We start from the raw sequence: 18,172 nt of genomic DNA, 5'->3' as shown, positions 1-18,172 counted from the left end.
CGAGCCCCACGAAACCGGGCTGAACGAGTGAGCCTGAGGAACAGATGCTCCAAGACGTTCGATCTCGCAGCCCCGGGCAGGACACCGCTTGCTTGAGCCATATCCAACCTCACCACCGCCACGCCTGAGGCTGCGTGAAACGCTGACAACTGATGCTGAGCTGCGGAGCCTCCCCTGCAAGCACCAGCGCTGCAATAATAAACGCCTTTTGCAGCAGCAAGCCTCGCTGCCTGCCTACCCCGCCGAGCCTTTCCAGCCCTGATACAAGCTGCACTGCCAGCTGGGAAGGGGGGTAGTTTTCCCCGTGCCCACCCAGGCAACAGAGGGCACTGCCTGGGGCACGCAGCTCGGGATGCACAAAGACCCTCGCCCCGTCTCGCAAAGTCTGGGGACTCGGGATTAGGTCCTCGAACCAAAGGAGACTCTCGCTTGCGTAGGGCTCGGTGCCCAGCAGGTAGGTGTTAGCGGTAGGTGTCTCTCCGGGGCAGCAAAGCCTTTCATCCGAGCTCCGGCGCCCTTGGATGAAACCCCCTCCTCTCGCACGCAGCGCGCGCCGGGTTGCCTGCCGGGCCCTGCAGCACGGCAATAATTTGTGGCTTGTGCCGGGATCCTTCACGATGGAAGATGACATATAAATATAAAATGTTATCGCTCCATAACAGCCACATGCTATAAAACGCCGGGCAGAAGGATCTGGAACTGGATGGAGGCAGCGCTTTAAATCCTTCCCTGCAGAGTTACTGCTGCTAAAACAACAGACCCGCTCCAAAGAGCTCCGGCAACAGAGGGAGAAGAAGAAAGGCCCCGATAAAAACACCGCAATTGTGGAATTAAGCAAGTAAGGTGACTTCACTCCGGCGTGACCTTCCTGTACCGACAACCCTGGGGTAGCTGTAGTACCGGCGCACCGGTGACGTCTCCTCCCATTCATCCCCTGCCGTGACTTTCGGCGGATGCTCCGCGTTACTATAGTAACAATAAAGCGCTGGTACCAATGTTACACTACGACGAGTTGACTCTGCTCCCGCGATTACGATAACAATGCTGTTACTGTAGTAACGTTACATTGTTGAGGTCTCACTGTTCTACCCTTAATTTTATTGTCATAAGATTAAATTGCAATAATGTTATTGAGCCGCCATTAGCGTTACCATGGTAACAATAACATTAAGGTAGCGCTATCGCATTACAGCGGTCCGACCGTTCCACCGCAAATATTTTAATGTAGTAAAACAAAAGAGATTACCGCAGTAGCATTAAACTGCAGTGACCTCGTTAAACCCCCACCGGCTTTACCACACCAAACAACGGTACTCTGGAAACCGTCCGCGGCGGCGGGGAGATGCCCCGACGTGCATCCCGGCGGCGGGGAGATGCCCCGACGTGCATCCCGGCGGCACGGGTGCTGCCGTGCCACCCCTTTCGGCCAGCGAAGTCCGCGGGGAAGGAGGGGGACCCGGCACACGCAGGGGGCGAGCGCGAGACCCGCGGACAACCCGAGTCCTCCTCCGGCCCCCGCTTGGAGAGCTGTGGGTGCAGGGTGCCGCTGGCCTCCCGGTTTCACCCGCTCCGCTGAAGGCGTTAGCTGATGTTGAAGGGCTCCAGGTGAGGTGGATGACCTCTCCCTGAAAGCCTTCGGAGAGGATGGGTGAATGGGGCCGCCGGGAGCTCGCACGCTCAGAAAGGCTCGGAGAGGAGTAAGCTCTTGTTTTCTAGAAGAGGGGTGATCAGGGGGCAGCCTCCGCGGCTCTACCCCTCTCTGAGGGAGTAGTAAAGAGAGTTACGCCGAGCTCACCTTGCCGCCACAAAAGTGGACGCGGCTGCAGCTAGGGAGGAGGGAAAGAGCAGAGCCACGGGGGGGGTGGGAGGTGGAAACGGTCCCAGAGGGCATCGATGCGCTGTCCCAGCACCAGGGCGCAGGGCAGCCGGCGGGGACCGCGAAGGGTTCGTGTCGGCACTGCTTAGGGGAAGCCCGCAACACGCCGGATTACAGCATTAGCAGTTCGCCGGGGGAGAAAAACAGAGAAATCAGTCACAGCCTTGGTGTACGCAAAAAAAAGAAAAACATGAAGGAAATGAAAACGGTCTGCGTGTCCTATGAATCACTGCTTCTTCCTTCCCCTCGCTCTGTTCTCCTGCCAATTATTTCTCCTCGGGAACAGGATACATCTTCCCGTGGGTCTGGCAGCGCCTGGCCCGCTGGCATCGCCGGGGTGCCAGGCAAGCACGGAGGACGCCTTCCCTTCACCGCTACTTCTCCGTTAACCAACTTGCGCTCTTGCTAACGAGGACAGCGGTCAACGCGCTTGAGCGCCGTTCACCTCCCCATCCCTTCCCACTCTTTTACTCCCCCTGCACCAGCAGGGCTCACCCACGCGCTCCAGGAAGGGGGACGTGCCGCAGCACGAGTGGGACGCGTCCCCAGTGGGATGCGGCGCGCCTGCCATCCTCCAGCAGCAAGAGCGGGCGCGTAACTGGGGCAGCCCGAAGCTGCGGCGAGGGCAGGCGTGTGAGCCGGGAGCCAGCGCTTCCAGTATGGGCTCTGGAGTCTCCGCTTTCCCCCCCTCCTGCCCCATGATATAATTGCTAATTAATAATAACGTTTAGCTCTCAAATAGCGCGTTCCATCTTCAAAGACCTCTGTCGACATTAATGAATTAATCCTCATCAACCCCCCTGTGAAGTAGGTGACAATTATTATCTCTGCCTCACAGATGTTAAATTGATTTGCAAAGAGGTCAAGTGACTCGGGGGAGGCCGGAGGGAGCCTGCCCAGCCGCATGCCGGGTATGGGGCCGCTCCGCGAGGGAGCACGGACAAGCGCGTCAGTGGGTTAAACCCACCCGCTGGGCTGACGGGCCCCTGCGGAAAACCGAGGGCTGGTAACCTTGGAAGGGAGACGGAGAGATCAGGGGGCAGCGATGGATGTGGGAGCAGCAGAGATGCTCCCCCGGGGGCAGAGCGAAACGGGGATAGAAAGCCAACAACTAGGCGAGAGCGCGTGGGAGACCTTCAGTCCTCGACAACAGCCCTGATACAAAAGAAAAAGACGCTTTGACGGAGGGACGGTGATTAGCAACAAAAGAGAGATGGGGAAGGAATGCATCAGTCAAAGGAGCTGAGAGCGCAGGCGAAGCAAGGGAGGATTTCGATTTTGTGCCGCTGGTTTCCTCCCCTCCGCCGGTTTGGAGACGCTCTCAAAACTCTCCGCGTGCCTTTTAGAAGGCATTATGTAAACCTGCTTTTGCTTCTAGAAAGGACAGCTGCTCTCACGGGGGAAAAATGGTGCGGACACACCAGAAAAACCCACTGCAGAAGCAGCTCCGGTGGTTTCTGCTGGGAAGCATCCTGCCCAGCGTGAAACCTCAGCCCGGGGCTTCATACGTGGCCAACGTCTATGCACCCTCGCTGCCGCTGAGCAAATCCCTCTGCCCCTCCTCACCCCCAGCACCAGTGGCTTTGGTGGTGCAGGGGACAGGCTCAGCCCCACGGACTGGTCAGGAACGCTCCGAGCATCTCCAGCCAAAAAAAAAAAAAAAAAAAAAGCCAGGCACAAGCAACGCATTCCCACCCACCTACTCTGTTTTCCCTGCAAGCCACCTTGAGGTCTTTTCGACAAGAGTGATGACGACTGCGGGGACCGATCCTTCCTTCTCAGCCTGTGCCGCCACGCGAACCGCTGCCCCTCCATTCGGCAGGGCAGGCGTTTCCCACGCATCCTGGCGTAAGGCAGAAAAGCGGCCGCAAAAAGTTATCCGTATGCTCCCACGAGTGAAAGGGGCTTATGGCATCAAAGGAAAATTAATTGGGCAGAGTTGGGCGCTTGAAACAAAGCCGGCTCGGGCGCCGCAACCCCACCGGTGGCTTTATCTCGCCGGCGCACACCTTGGCAGCGATGCTCCCGGGGCGGCCTCGGCGCCGAGCGAGGTGCCACTGGCACGCCACGTGTGCCCCCCGCCACCGGGGCGGCCCTGTGCCACCTGTGCCCGCAGCCCCCCGACTCTGGCGAGCAGGTAATTAACTCCCAAACAAAGGCAGGGATTTGCAGATTAACCCGGGCCCGGGAAGGAGTGGGAAAACTCATTTACACCAAACAAAAGGGGAGGGGTGATTAGTTGCTTCAGTGACAACAGAAAGAGCCAGATAGGGCCAAGGAAACTGATAAAGAAGCGGGAAAGCGCTAATATCCCCCAGTTGCCTGCCTTTTTTTTTTTTTTTCTTCTCTTTCTTTCTTTCTAAGCACTAAAATTCCACCATTTTCTATCATGCAAATTTGTGTGCCTAAGTGAGATTAAACTCTGGCAGGCTCTGTGCCTCCTTCCCCAAGTCCATTTCCCGCGCCGAGATAAGGCCAACTTTCCTTAATGCATCTTACAAGGCAGTGGGAGTGTTTTGCAGGCGCGCATTGGAGACGGCTTATTATCAATACAAATAAGAGCTTTCCAGACACCGTCCTCCTCCTCCTCCTGCCTCGCCTCTCTCTTTTAAACCCAGGAACCCAGAGAACAGCTCAAATAGCTTGAAGTGTCCTGCGGGGAGAAGGGGGAGGCTGCGCCTGCGATGCTGCTGCAGGGGCAAGAAGTGGGACTTGCTAAGGAAACCAGAGTGGGATACAGGAGAGGAGAGGAAGGGAAAGCATCGCTCCTCAGAGGTCAACGGGGCCCAAATCCTCCTTCTCGCTCTGGGTTTCTGCGTCCCTCCAAGTTCAGACCTCGCCTGCGGCAAGTGGGGCTTCCCTAGATTTTGCCTCTTAGGGATTTTCACCCAGAAACACCTCGCTCTTCCCAGGGTCCAAGGCAGACTCCTGCAAACGCGGGCAGCGCTGCTTCCCCGTGCTTTGTCTGGTCTTACGGCAACTCCTCCTAAGAAGAAATGAGGGCTGAGTGAGCGGGACAGGCAGGGACCACCTTCCAGATGCTGCCGATTGACATGGACGCTCCCTGAGCTGTTTATTTTAGGTCCAGCTGTAGTCTGGGAGCTTCTTTCCTGGGGAGATCCAGGTGCCGGGAACCTCCTTGTATGTTTTGCAGCTATGTTGTTGGCTCACATCAACTTGGCATTACCAACACCCAGCCTGACCTCATTTAAAGCAGTCCCCGAAATAGCAGGTCTGAACTTTGATGCATTCAATGCCAAGGGTCTGTCGGCTCCTTCCCGGGCTCATTTGTCCCACATTAGCACAGAGGCAGCGGGAAGGAGAGATGCACCGACCTGCTATTCCTGGATCGGCAGCGATCACCTTTTGCCTTTTGTAGCAGGATTTCAAGACTGACAAGCGTTTCTGAAAGCCTGACCGATGAGGAAAGGTAGGAGAAATGGGGCTTGCATCATTTCAGAAAGAAGGTGGCTAAGGGGCAACACGATAACAACCTTCCCAAAAGCAAAAGGTTGTTACAAAGAGGACATTGATCAATTGTTCCCCACATCCGCTGGGGATAGGCTGAGAAAAACTCCACTTCATTTGCAACAAAGAAGGTTTAAGTTAGATATTAGCTATACATTTTCTAATTATAAAGGTAGCGAAGCAGTAGAATAGATCGTCTAGGGAGACTGAAGAACCTGCTTTGTTAAAGATTTTCAAGAATAGCTTTCAAACGTGTTTGCCAGCGATGTCTCTGCCTCGTTGCAGGGGGATGGGCTAAATTAGCTCTTGAGGTGCCTTCTACCCACCTATTTTGGGATCTCAGCCATCAATACAGTCAACCTAGAAATAAACGTACAGCGCTTCCCTGGCTGCAGCGTGGACATCCTTGGTTCCCAGTGGTTTCTAGCCGATTCTCTCCCGCTGCCTTGGGGGACCATCCCCAACCCTCATACCCTAAAGGAAGCTCCTTCTCTCACCCCCATCCCTCTTCTGGTTTTTGCTCTTTTCCCCCATACCACCGCCTCCTCCAGCAGCCCTTGGCAGACACCAGCGATGCCCCAGCTCCTCGCTCCCTCCGTCCGCGGCCGTTTCCCAGTGATATCCCCTAAACCTGGGGAGAAGGAGGGATGCACGGCGTGGGCTGAGGGCGCTCGGACCCTAGCTGATAAGCACCCGTCACGCCTGCCGAGGGGAGCAGCAGGCTGCTGACATCCCGGCTGGAATGGGAAGAGCTCATAGCCCACCACGGCCAGTCCCTTTGGAGAGTGCAGCCTGCCCCGGGGGCACGATTTAATTGCATCCTCAGAGGCTGGGGTACTCCTGCCTCCAGAGCTGCGCCCCAGGCCCTTTCCTTGTGCAGCAAGGGGAAAGTCAGGACCTGCTTAGAGCAACCTGCACACCTCTCCCTTTCTGGCTGCACCTGGACTAACCCTGTTTAAAAGGGGAGACCCCCCTCTCCCACCTCCTCTCACCGCTTCTCCTTTCCTATCAGGCTGCAGGAAGGGGCAAGAGGACCCACAGCCACGCGCTCAACTTGGCACATCCCTCAAATCTGGCTCTTGGACACCCTGCTTTCCTGGGAGGGAGGGGTTAGCGCTGCTTCCCACAAGTTGGACATCATTTAGGACAGGATTATACTGGCTTGCGTATTTATTGGGTCCATTTTCCAAGGCGGGAGAGTCAATCCTGGCACCCCAGCCAAATTTTAATCGGGATCATTACGGCAGGCTTCCCTTTAATTGGACACAATATTCACTTTCACGTCCCGCTCCAGCGTCTTGCTGCGCGTTACGCTCTTGCCACCTTCCACCCAAGAAAGGGCTGGGTGAGCCAAGTAATAGCTCTTGAAATTAGGGGGCCTGCTCCTGAGAGCTGGTATTTCTATCAGCAGCGGTGAGGATATTCAGCAGTTATAGGATTGAGCTCATCACCGAATCCCCCAGTACTTAACTGTACCGCTGCAAGGAGTTAAGATACGACCTTTTCCTCCAGTACCCAAACATCTCTTCCTAATGATATAGCAAGGCACAGGAGGGATGGACTTGGATGCCTGGTGATACAGGAAATTTAGGTGAGGAAACGGGAAGCAGAAGAGAAGAGATAGAAATTGTCCTGCGTCACCCCAGCGTCTGATAGCGACTTCAGAACTTGCGCGTGATCGACTTTGGCTTAAGAAACTCAGGCAGGTAATAACAGATTGCAAGATAAACAGCAAGGACCCGGGCTGGCAATGCATCCGCTTTCTCTCCGCTGTTAATGGAGATGGAGAAAGTCCGGCTCTGTTTAGTTTGCTCGATTGCTCGAAGAGAAAAGAGAAAACGGGAAGGGAGGGAGGGGGGAAATAAAGGCCCTGAGTTGGGGTTTTTTCCCCCCCTTCTATTCATTAGGCTGTCAATAACGCTCAGGCCTGGCATATCGACGGTGGATTAGCTCAACCCGACTCTGTGTACAAGACCAATGCCTTTTTAACCCAGCTTGTTTCCAAATCAATACACCCATCAGCATTCGAAAATTAGCCCGAGACGAGATTCCGATACTCAAGCTGGTATGTCATGCTAAAAGGGCTCCTGGCCAAATCACAGAAGAAGGAAAAAAGGTTGCTAGCAAGGGATTAGACAGTTTCCATTAATCTTCCCCGAGACTGCCTCCCTAAGAGCGCAGTGGGCCCCGTATGTCCCACCACGCAGGCTCCCCCTTGCCCAGCGCACGTCCCCCCCAAGTCCTGCAGCACGGACACGGGAGCTATCTTGCATGAACACCCATCTGCTTGACCATCGCGTGTGGCCAGGCTCGTATGTCCCCTCTCGAGAGCCCACGTGTGCCTGTACGCCTCCTGAAGAGCGCACGTACGCACCCCACGGACCGCGCAGCCTCGCTCCGCCACCCCATGCCGGCCTTCCTCCTCCTCCTCCTCCTCACAGAAGTACAGTGTTTCAACACACAAACACATATTGTTGGTAGGCATACACACACCCCCGCAAAGTACACAAATCTGCCAGCTCTCTCTTTTCCCCCAACACAAGTTTGACTTCAAGCATTGCCTCCAGCATGGAAAACAAAAAACCCCATCAAAATGCAAGAACAACAACAAACAGCAACATGGGTTTGCCAGTGACTACTTTGGGAGGCAGAGCTGGCCTGGATCAGAGCCCCATGACTACTCCAAGAAAGTTGGATAAATGCATTGCCCAGCTTCACTGGGACTCTCCAAACCTGTTGATCAGCCTCTACATTTGCACCAAGTTGTCTTACAAGCTCGACGTAGGAGAAGACATAGGGCGAAAGGGAGGCACAGAAATCAAAGCACCGAGCCCAACCCTTCTACAAATTCCCTTCCTCTTACCTTGCACGATGAGATGGACACGCGATGTCTTGGGGTGATTGTCTGTCTGCACGGAGCAGGTGTAGGGGCCCTCATCGTACACGTCCACATCTTGGATCTGGATGCTGTACTGGGTTTTGGTGTTGGCCAAGAGCACCACCCGAGGGTCCAAGCACCACTTGTCATTGCCGGCATAGAGGATGCTGCTGCGGTTCAGCCAGGCCACTCGGGTGACTCGGTTGTCCACGGAGCACCTGGGGAGAGGCAGAAAGATGACCCGTCAGCACGCTCGTTTTGGGCACTCCGCTCCCCCTTTGCAGCCCCCCCGGTCCTCCTGGCACTATTTTTAGCTTTGCTGCCAGCAGCGGTTGCAGAGACCAAGTGCCTTCAGTGTCCAAAGAGGACAATGTCAGCGCTTTACCTGCAGTGCTCAGGGCACCAATATCCATCTAAACGGGTGGCACCAGAGATTTTTCCAAGACCTTCACAACGATTTCAGATGTAGGGAGGTCAGAGCCACCTGGCACCAGTCACCAAAGGACCTTTTGCTCCTCCATTCCCATTTGCTCCTTTGCAAACTCAGAGACAACCAGAGCCAAGCCAAAACCTCCATCCTGAGTCCAAACCACAGTTTTTTTTGGGAGGATGCAGGTTGCTACCTCCTGCCCAAACCCATCACTTGTCATTCTCTCCGCAGACCTTCATATCCCTGCAGCCAGGCAAAGAAATGCAAAGTGAAGCCGGGAAAGCAGCTTGAACTGCTTCACAAAGGAGCGAGGAAAATTTATCTCAGGAGAAAACCAGCTCTGACACACCTCTAAAGAGAAACCTTGAGCTTCCTACCATTTGTCCCTTCTGTCAGCTCTTCCTTCCCTGCGCATCATCTGCATCGCTGCGTCTCCCTCACTTACTGCACCTTAGCCCTGCTAAGCATTCCACTTATCGAGTGATGTTTTGGAGGTAGAAATCTTCCGTATCCAGCCTCATTTACAAACTGAGCCCCCCCAGAAGACAACACAGTGCAAACCTCTTCTCTTCTGAGACTTTGCTCCTGGAGGACGCTATTTTCCTGTCCACGTTAGCGGGGGCCGGTTTTGCTCCATCCCCGCATCCCCAAGCAAGGTTTGAATGCTCCATTTCAAACGAATTGTCTCCAGATGAGCAAAGAGGAGAGGGCCTAGAGGCTGCCCGCTGTCCAAGCCCTTCCCTAGGCAGCAGAAACCTGCAGCCACCCAAGCCAGCTAAAACCCTGCTTCTCTCCGAGCAAGTTTGCTATTGCGGAGCTGTTAGGACTTAGCCACGCTTTGCTGGATGCCGGCGATGGAGGATAATGTCCCTGCATAAAACCTCTCAGGCTAAGATCCACTGTTTATATTCTCCCCAATCTACTTCATTACTTGTGCAGCGGCTGGGATGCAAATTAACTTCGGAGGCACTGAAAAAGAGCACGGCAGCCTCTGGGAGGTTTCACACGGGGGAACCTCAGCGGATGCAAGGGGCTCAATGAGCTATACATGCCAGACTGCGCTAGCAGGGGAGTAAATGGCAAGGAGGAATGTATCTGTGGCGTGTGGACTCATCCTGACACTTCAGGGATTGTGTCCTTTTCCCAGGGTGAGCCGTCTCCTTACCGGCGGGCGACTTCTCTTCCCATGTCTGCTACTGATGCCAGCGAAGACACAGGTACCCACCCGGGTCAAGCTGTCTCATCTAGCCTCTTTTTGGAGGTATCTCTTTGGCCCCAGTCGTTACAGGAGAAGCCTAAAGGACCCACTCAGCCTCAACACACAACATCTGGAGGTTAGGGATGACCGTGAGGTGACGTGCCCAAGGCGAGACGAGTAGTCTGCAGCTCAGGACTCCCCTGCTGATTTGCTAGGCAAGTACCCAAGCTACTGCACCATCCTCCTTTCTGGTGTGAAAAACATCCGATAAATTAAACAATTTTACTGCTGTTCCATAATGATATTACGATAATAATAAATTAAATGTGAGCAGATTTTTATTATCTACATAAAAAAGCGCAATAGATTCAGCCTGGGCTGAACACCAAGAACTTGGCTCTTGCTCTCAGCTGCATTACAGCTTGAGCAAAACCTGAGAGTTCAGTTGCTCAAGTTGAACAAAACTTGAGATTTCTTCCCAGAGGATGGTTTTAGTGTATCATACTTGGAACATCAGCTCTGCTACCTATGGGGCTCGAATAAAATGCAGGTGGATATTTGGTGCTTGGCTCTGGCCTGCCCGTTGCAATGCCATGAAATAGGCTCCCGCGGTTGCAGCGAGCGGCACTTCTGAACGAACACAGGGGTGTCCACCCTCGCTGCCAAAGCCGTATCGTAGAGAAGGACTGGGTGACGAGAAGCCAGACGTGGCTTGAATTTCTCGGACCGGTCTTTTCTGCAGAGATTATCCTTGAGGACCTGTAAGCAGGCTGAACTAAAAATATATATTTCCTCTCTCCTCCTCCACGCCAGTTTTTTTGTGAAATGCATCAGCTTAGAGATCCCTGGATAATAATGGAGGCAGACAGTGTGCAGTCCAAGCATTCCCTCTATCATATGGGCATTTAAGTGCTTTTGAAAAGCAACGGGGCTCAGGTAATGCATGAGGCAACAGTGAAATAAGTGCTTTCGCCCTTCACAGCACTCGGTCACAAACTCTTCTTATCACCTAGACACGCTTCTCTGTCCCTGGGATCGGCAAGCTTAAAGTTGCTATTTTATTTTATTTTCTTCCTTACCTCCTAAAGCTCCTGAGGCAATATATATATAATAAAGCGCAGAAACAGCTCCTGGGAAAGATGCACTTTGACCTCTGGATACAGCGTGCTATTTAGGGGCCGGCGGGTCACGCTCCTTCCAACCCGCCGTGCTGAGCCCCGGTCCTCCTCGTGCAAGCGCCGGTCGGGGTCCCCGCAGCCGAGGCTCGCTGCAGCGACCCGATGCTCTTCCAGCCCCTCCATCTGCTGCCCCTTTCCCTCCTCCAGCAGCTCCTCTCTCCAGAAGCCCGGCGCAGCGATGGGAAGCCCTCCTCTCCCGCACGCGAGCAGCCGAGCGGAAAACCTTTGGCTTCGGCCGGGAAGCCAGGCTCCAAGCGCAGGTGGAGAGCAAAGCCACCGCCGAGCCTGTAGCCTCCTCCTTTTCCACCCTGCTCCTGGCGAGGTGCAAAGCCCCCGAGATGCTTCTTCTACCTCGCTGGAGGCTCTCACCCTCCCTCTCGGCCCATGATGTGCCAGGGAGGGAGGGGGGAGAGAGGTCCCCGGGGTGCCGGAAAACAGCGCTCGCCTCCAAAAAGAAGATGTAAAAATAATTAAGCACAGATGAGGTAATTTTCTCGCTCAGGATCCTTAATCCTGGTTATGTTCCTGCTCAGAAGGCAAGGCCTTCTCCTCCAGAAAGGTGAAAAACTGCTGTCTGTCAGCACAAGGAGACGACGATGCTGTTCCCTCTCTCTGCTGTTTCTTTCCCTCTAAACCCAGAGCCCCGAGCCTCAGGGCTTCTCCTCCGGGAGGTGGAAACGCTGTTAACACACCACTGCTGTGTCATCCTGGGGGTAGGGAGCGATGGTTTGCAGAGGTAACTCCTCACTCTGCACCAGACCCCCTGCTCCCTGCTGCCACTGAGGGCGCCTCAAAATGACCACAAGCGACGGCGTTTGGGCATTTTAAGACAGTTTGCATGCGCCGACCAAAGGTGAGAGCTGTGCGCGTACATCTTCCCTACCTGTCCCAACCCGCTCATGCCCTTGCCCCACACTCCCCAGTCAACGACGCATGGTGGGCACAAAGGGGACACAGGCGCGGGCTGGTGCTGCCCTTTCCCGACCCGTTAACGTTTCCCGCGGCCAAAGCTCCTTGGCTTTGCTATCCGCTCTCCACAAGCAAGCCGGTCCATTAGGGACTGGCTGCTCTCCCCCAAACCAGCCGGCATCCCCGCAGCCTGAGGGGCTGAGCTCGTACGGTCGAAGTCCTCGTGCCTGGACCCTCCGCACCCCGTGCGAGGGGCCCAGGGGTGCAGCCAACAGCCTGCCTGGCTGCAGGGACACCAATTAAAGACAGAAATTGGAAGAGGGAAAGCAACCCCGTAAGCTTTCTGCCACCTCGGGTAACACAAGCACAAAGACGAGCAGGGCTGCAAATGCCAACAAAGCCCTCGGTGGGGACCAACCAGCCCTGGCCGGAGGGGAGCACGCTGCTTTGCAGACATAGACCCGCTCCCAATAAGCCCACGACCAAACTGCAGCCGCCACAATCGAGTATCAGGAATAAATAAGCAACAGGGTGCCACGGCTGAGCGCCCTGACCACTGATCCTGCCCACGCTTCATACAGCCCCCGGTACCTCCCTGCGTTTTTGGCGCAGACACAGATGGCACATGCCAGCGATGACATGCCCTCCTGAATTTCTCTCTTTGCTTTTGCGAGTTTGCACACAGAAAATGACGGGAGAGGAGGTGGCCCGGCAGTGGGGGGAAGGAGGTTTTTAATTACTGAAGTGTAGTAATTGGCACACAACACTTTTTTGTTGCCTCTTATGCAGATCGCTGGTGTTCCAGCGGGCTGGGCTGGAGAGCACAGATTGTCTCAACCCAGCAGGACACACAAGAAATGAATAATGTTAATTAGAACTGAAAAGAGCTCAGCGAAATTACCAACCTGATTGCCGCTTTCATTGCAATTATCAGGGTACAAGCTCCATCGCGGGGAGGCAGGGACGGGGCTAAGCCTGGCTCACCCCAGCAAACCTGGTGGCCCAACCCAGGGCTGTGCCCAAGCTGACCCCCCCCCGGGCTCGCTTCTCTTTCTCACAGCGTGCCCACCCTAGAGAAACCGCCTTCCCCAGCCACCTGATGGAGTTTCACACGCGTTGTGCCACGACACCGACCCACCATCAAGCATCCCTAGATGTTTTATCTTTTTTTTCCCAAGTCTAACTCAGCAGTTCCCAGATCCCTCTGGATTTTGAAGCGTTTTGTCTCTGCTACGGGCTAGACCAAGCTGGAAATCAGCTTGCAGGAACTAGGCTGAGGTTTAAAACTGGGTGCAAAAGCCTCCCACTGAGGCTGGGCAAGGAGACAAGCTGATCCGGCCCTGCCTTGTCCCCAGCATCTCATGTCCCAGGAGGCACCTTCCAGCCTCTGCACCATCAGCTGTGCTATAAATGATCAACTAAACTAGACCGTCGCCGGAGGCAGGAGCTTCACATCTCAGATTTATTTCTGTGATTATCACATTTTATTGTTATTTATTAGGATTAATTAAAGGCCGGGCTGCGAACAACTCAATCCCATTCAGGCACAGTCCCACTGCTCTCACAGACTTTCCGATGATGTTTATGGTCTGGTGGCAATAGAAGTTTGGCCATCAATTCCTGAGCGAAGGGAAAACCGGGGTCAGATTGTCCCATGCTCCTTGGGAAAGGTGCTGCCGACGATCCCGTAAGGCTGGGATGCACACACCATGGACGGCCCGAGTGTGGTTATCATGGGGGTAGTCTAGAAGCTTTTATACTAATAAATACTAAGCCAAAATCCTCGTTGCCACAAGTCGGTCTGGTTTCCCTCTCCTTACTCTTTGCCGTAGTGGGTTAAGTCATGCACTAGCAGTTTCTACCAGTCCAGCCCTTCTTCAGCAGGATTTACAGCATCTGTTCACTTTCCGTGCACATATAGACTGCGTACGCTTACACACACTCACTGCAGCACCGTCTGCTCACATACGCACCGACACGCAATGCTACCCTACACACCAAGCACCAACCCAACAGCAAAGGCTTTTTTTTTCAGGTGTTGCGTGCATGCAACACACGCGGCACGTAGCGAGAGCGCGTCTGCTCGTCGACGCACACGTGGCAAATGGCATGTGCATCTCCAGCAATAATCCCATCCCGCTCACCCCTCCGCGCGCTGCAAGCGGGACAGCAGCAGGGACACCCATCTCGGTCCATCGAACTTGGGTGACTAGGCTTGACGTGCAAACCCGGGCAGGGGGCATTCGCAGTGGCAGCTGGACTGCTGGATTAAACTGGTCCATAGGTTTGGTGCTGGCCTGCTGGAAGCCCCAACCGCTCACCCAGGCGGCTCTGACGGGGGCTCGAGGCTCATCCTTGCTGGGATCTGCACGCCTGCGTGGCTGACACAGCAGCAGGGTTCTTGGCATGCCCATCCTCACTTGTGCCCCACGACCGCCCCAGCCGTCCTCACCCTCAACTGCAAGATCAGCTGGAGGGCGTCCCTCGAGCTCCCACTGATGTGACGCCACCGAAGAGGACTTTGTCACGGCACAGGACGGCTGTCGGGACCGAAAAACCGCTTCCCTGCATGGGGAGCCTGCCGCCTGCCAGGCAGGAGCTGACCGAAAGATTAACTCGGCAGCGGGGTCCGGCGGGAAAGGGGGGTCCCGCTGGGGCTGATGCCTACCTCCACTCTTCCCCTTGCAGCAGCTGGAGCATCTCCAAAGGCTGCAGGGTGAGGAGGTGCCCTCGGATCAGCTGCCACCCCGGCGCCTCTTCATAATCCTGCTGAGCTGGTCAAAAGCAGTGCTCAGAAATGGAAAATAAAACCCCTCTGTGTTTCCCCCTCTCTTCCCTGCCCAGACAGTTTCATCTCGGTTGTTGCAGCGTGGAGTCGGGGCTCTGGACTGGGAGGTCCTGCCTTTCCCACCGGCTCACGCTGCAACCTGCAGCAAGTTCCTTGCAAGACCCTGCCCTTCATTTCTGCCCTCTGCCAGGCTTGAAAGGTATTTGGCACCTCCCTGCCAGGGAGGGTGAGTTAGCGCATGTTTGTAAAGTACCTGATCTCCTCAACTGAAAGTTTATACATGCAAATGATTCACACTAATTACATTAATAATAATATACCGGGCTCGAAAAGATCTGCCTTGGTTCATTGCCCGGGATTCGCAGAGCTGCAAACAACTCCCAGTATGCTGCCTTAGCCGAGCTTATTGGCAAATGCTGAAGAAACGGGAGGAAACCGGACCGGGGAGGAAGCAAAAGCTGCAAAAAGAGCCGGAGCTCCCACTTTGCAGCCTGCTGACCGAGCACAAGGCAGGATACGGAGGAGCCACGAGCACCTCTGCGTGCACCCAGCACCCCGCCGGTCCGGGGAGACCCCCGCACCAGCACCGAGGACTGGTGCAAAGCAGGCAGGTCACGATGCAGCAGGCAGGGATGGCTTGTCTGGAAAAGTCTTTATCTCTCTGCAATGCAGCAGCGCACTAGCACCTTTCCAAGTCCCCTGCTCCCGTGCTCGGCTCATCCAGCCTTTCTATTTATCCTCCTATTGTCTCTGCTAACAACAGGGCTCTGCACATCTATAGCATCTTCCATCTCAGCATCTCGGAGCGTGCCACAAAACATCAATGAGGGCAGCCGCTCCGAGACCGCACGTGGAGGAAGCGTGTCCCTAAACGTGGGCTCCCACCCCTGCAGCTGACCCCAGGGAGCAGCCCCCGAGCGTGCTCCTGGCCCATCTGCTTGGGTGCCCTCCAAAAGCATTAAATGGCACCAGGGAACGGGGGTGACGCCAGCACCAAATCGCCTGTAGGCAGCTGTGCAGGGACACGGCCGGTTTACTAATGAAATGCCACCCTGCCGGGGAGCTCCTGCGGTGCCAGGATCCTGCGCTGAGCTCGAGGGACATTTTGTTCCTCCCGTTTTTTCTCCTTTTTCGCATTCCCAAAGCCCGAGTAATTGCTGGGGGGGGGGCGGGGACGGGAGGACGACTACTCGATGCTGGCAGGCGAACAGCCCTGGGCGAAAGTCACCCTTTCCCCAGCGGTCTTCCAGGGTTGCCTACGAAAGCGTCCTCCCTTCTGCAGGGAGGGTACAACCCCAGCCCAGGTCCAGGCTCGGGCAGCTGCCAGCACGCCGCCTTGAGAGGCTTCAAGAGGAGGCGTGGGAAACGCCACAAGAAGAAAATAACTCTGTCATGATCTCATCCTCTCCCCTCAAGTGCTACAGAACAGTTTAAACCCTGTAAAATAAGGTCTCCTCATCTGAGGAGGTGTAGAGATGAAGTCTGGTCTCTCTGCCTCCAAAAAACTGGTGAGATCTCTCCTTGCTGTGCACTTCCCTCTAGAAAAGTGCTCCTTTGCCACCTACAAGGCCTGGGTTGAGCCACTCGAGACACCCCAACTCCCCATCCTTCTCAGCCCCCACCGGCAGCTCCCGCTCTCCTCCTCCAGCCCAGCGGGGAAGTTCCTCCAGGCTGCACTCCCAGCAGTCAGCGCCGATTCCCGGCGCTGAACTCGCTCAATTACGAGCTGTGCCCCCTGAATAAATCCTGGTTCTGCTTTGCGCAATTGACACTAATGGCCCGGGAATAAAGCGATGCCATCCACCCCAACGGTCTGCAAAGGAGCGCGTTTAACTAAGCACACAGGCAAGGGACTGCTGAGCTTAACTGCACTGAAAATGTATTCGAAAGGAAGCGATGCACTTAACTTATTACAAGTGGGAAATTATCACTGAAGTGGCTTTTCCTTAGAAGTTGAGGCACAAAACAGGAACGGTGAGGGGTGAGCACTCTCTGCCAGGGCTGCAGAGAGAAAGAGCGAGGAGTGAGCTGGAGCTGGCTGCTAAAGGATGCTGCGAGTCAGGAGGCAGCGGGACGGGAGGAGCAGGGGGCAGGCGGGAGCGAGAAAGGCTGCAAACAGAGGGCACTGGTGGGGACGACATGGGGAACTCAACCCACGGAAGAGCACAAGATCAGGTATCAGGTTTTCAAGGCACTGGCGGAGCTCTCCAGTAGCCCAGGACACCGTAACGCAGGGCTGCGACGGGGAGATGGGGACTACCTATGTATCTGTAGCCTGAGAATACTTGCAGGTTACCACATCACCTTCCTACAGCAGTTCTCCCTCGCGCTCCTAATTGCAATTTCGTCACAACACCCAAGCTCATGTCGCTTCTGCTGGCAGATAGACAGAGATGGACAGAAAGAGGACGATGAGCAAACCCTTAACGTTAAGAGAGAGAAGTGGTCCAGGCAACACAAGACCGCGTGGGAGGAGCAGGGCATCCCAAAGCCTTTGGGGATGAATCCCCAAGCCTTGCAGCACCACTCTGGGTCCCAAGGTGACGGGGAGAGGTCATTCCCCTTTGGCAGAAGAGGCGGCTTCCCCAGCCAAGGTCACAAGAGACCGAGACGAGAAGGTAACCGGTGCCTCTTGCTCCGACATCTATCTCCTCATGGAAACCAGCTCCCTAGCAAGAACCTACGCAGCTTCTTACAGATGCTCAAAACCCACCATATAGCCAAATCTTCCCCCATCACATAACCAGAAGGTTGTTTGCCACACGAATTAAGTTCAAGTGCTCCGTCTCATGACCTCCTATCACGATGGGATGGGGACTTGTCCCTGAGATAAGGTGCCGGAGGGGCACTGGCGCTGCAAGGAAAGCGGAGAACCAGAGGAAGGGAAGGGGAGGGACAGGAAAGATGTCAAGGAAGGAAACATGAAGGAACCAAAAGCAATGGCACCTTCTCCAGCCATGCCAGTCACACCAATACCCTCTCCCCATTTATAAAATGGCACTAATGAGATTGAAAACAAGAGAGGGAGGGAGGGAAGGGACCCTTCCCAGTAGAGACCCCCCCTTTCCTCCCCTCTCCCCTTGAGGACATCATCCTTAAAATATATTTCATTTCACAGCTGCATTATGGTACCACAAAATCCTGCGAATCCAATTTAAGAACAGATTACCTCCTCACTTACTTCATTTGAAGCAATTACATGTTAATTTTCATTGAGACCAGCCTAATGCATACCAATCTGATGCTGCAATCTCATTTGAATACTTGAGGGAACGCTAGTTGGGCTCCGGGCTCTGGAGGCTCATATTTAAAGGGCCACTTCACATTTCCTTTCCCTTTTCCCCCAGTTATTTACACTTTCGTCGCACTTCTGGCACTCCCTCCCTCCCTCCTCGGCGTTCCCAACAGCTGGCACCACTCGTGAGACCAACTAAAAAGGCCAAATAA

General features: G+C 54.8%; 1 protein-coding gene across 1 annotated transcript in view; it reads right to left on the bottom strand.

The window, feature by feature from the left end:
- NTM (neurotrimin) overlaps positions 1-9,076 on the bottom strand; it is a 52,281-nt gene extending 43,205 nt beyond the window's left edge. The window contains exons 1-2 of the mRNA XM_010581481.1: positions 9,030-9,076; positions 8,208-8,440 (exon numbers count right to left, since the gene is read on the bottom strand). Coding sequence (XP_010579783.1) covers positions 8,208-8,440; positions 9,030-9,076 — 280 coding nt within the window. The remainder of the gene's footprint in view (positions 1-8,207; positions 8,441-9,029) is intronic.
- Positions 9,077-18,172: the final 9,096 nt, after the last annotated feature.

The sequence above is a fragment of the Haliaeetus leucocephalus genome, unplaced genomic scaffold (genome assembly GCF_000737465.1).
Source record: "Haliaeetus leucocephalus isolate CR32 unplaced genomic scaffold, Haliaeetus_leucocephalus-4.0 Scaffold773, whole genome shotgun sequence".
Classification (NCBI taxonomy): Eukaryota; Metazoa; Chordata; class Aves; order Accipitriformes; family Accipitridae; genus Haliaeetus; species Haliaeetus leucocephalus.
Note: the sequence above shows the minus strand (reverse complement) of the source record. Positions and strands in the feature narration are given on the sequence as shown.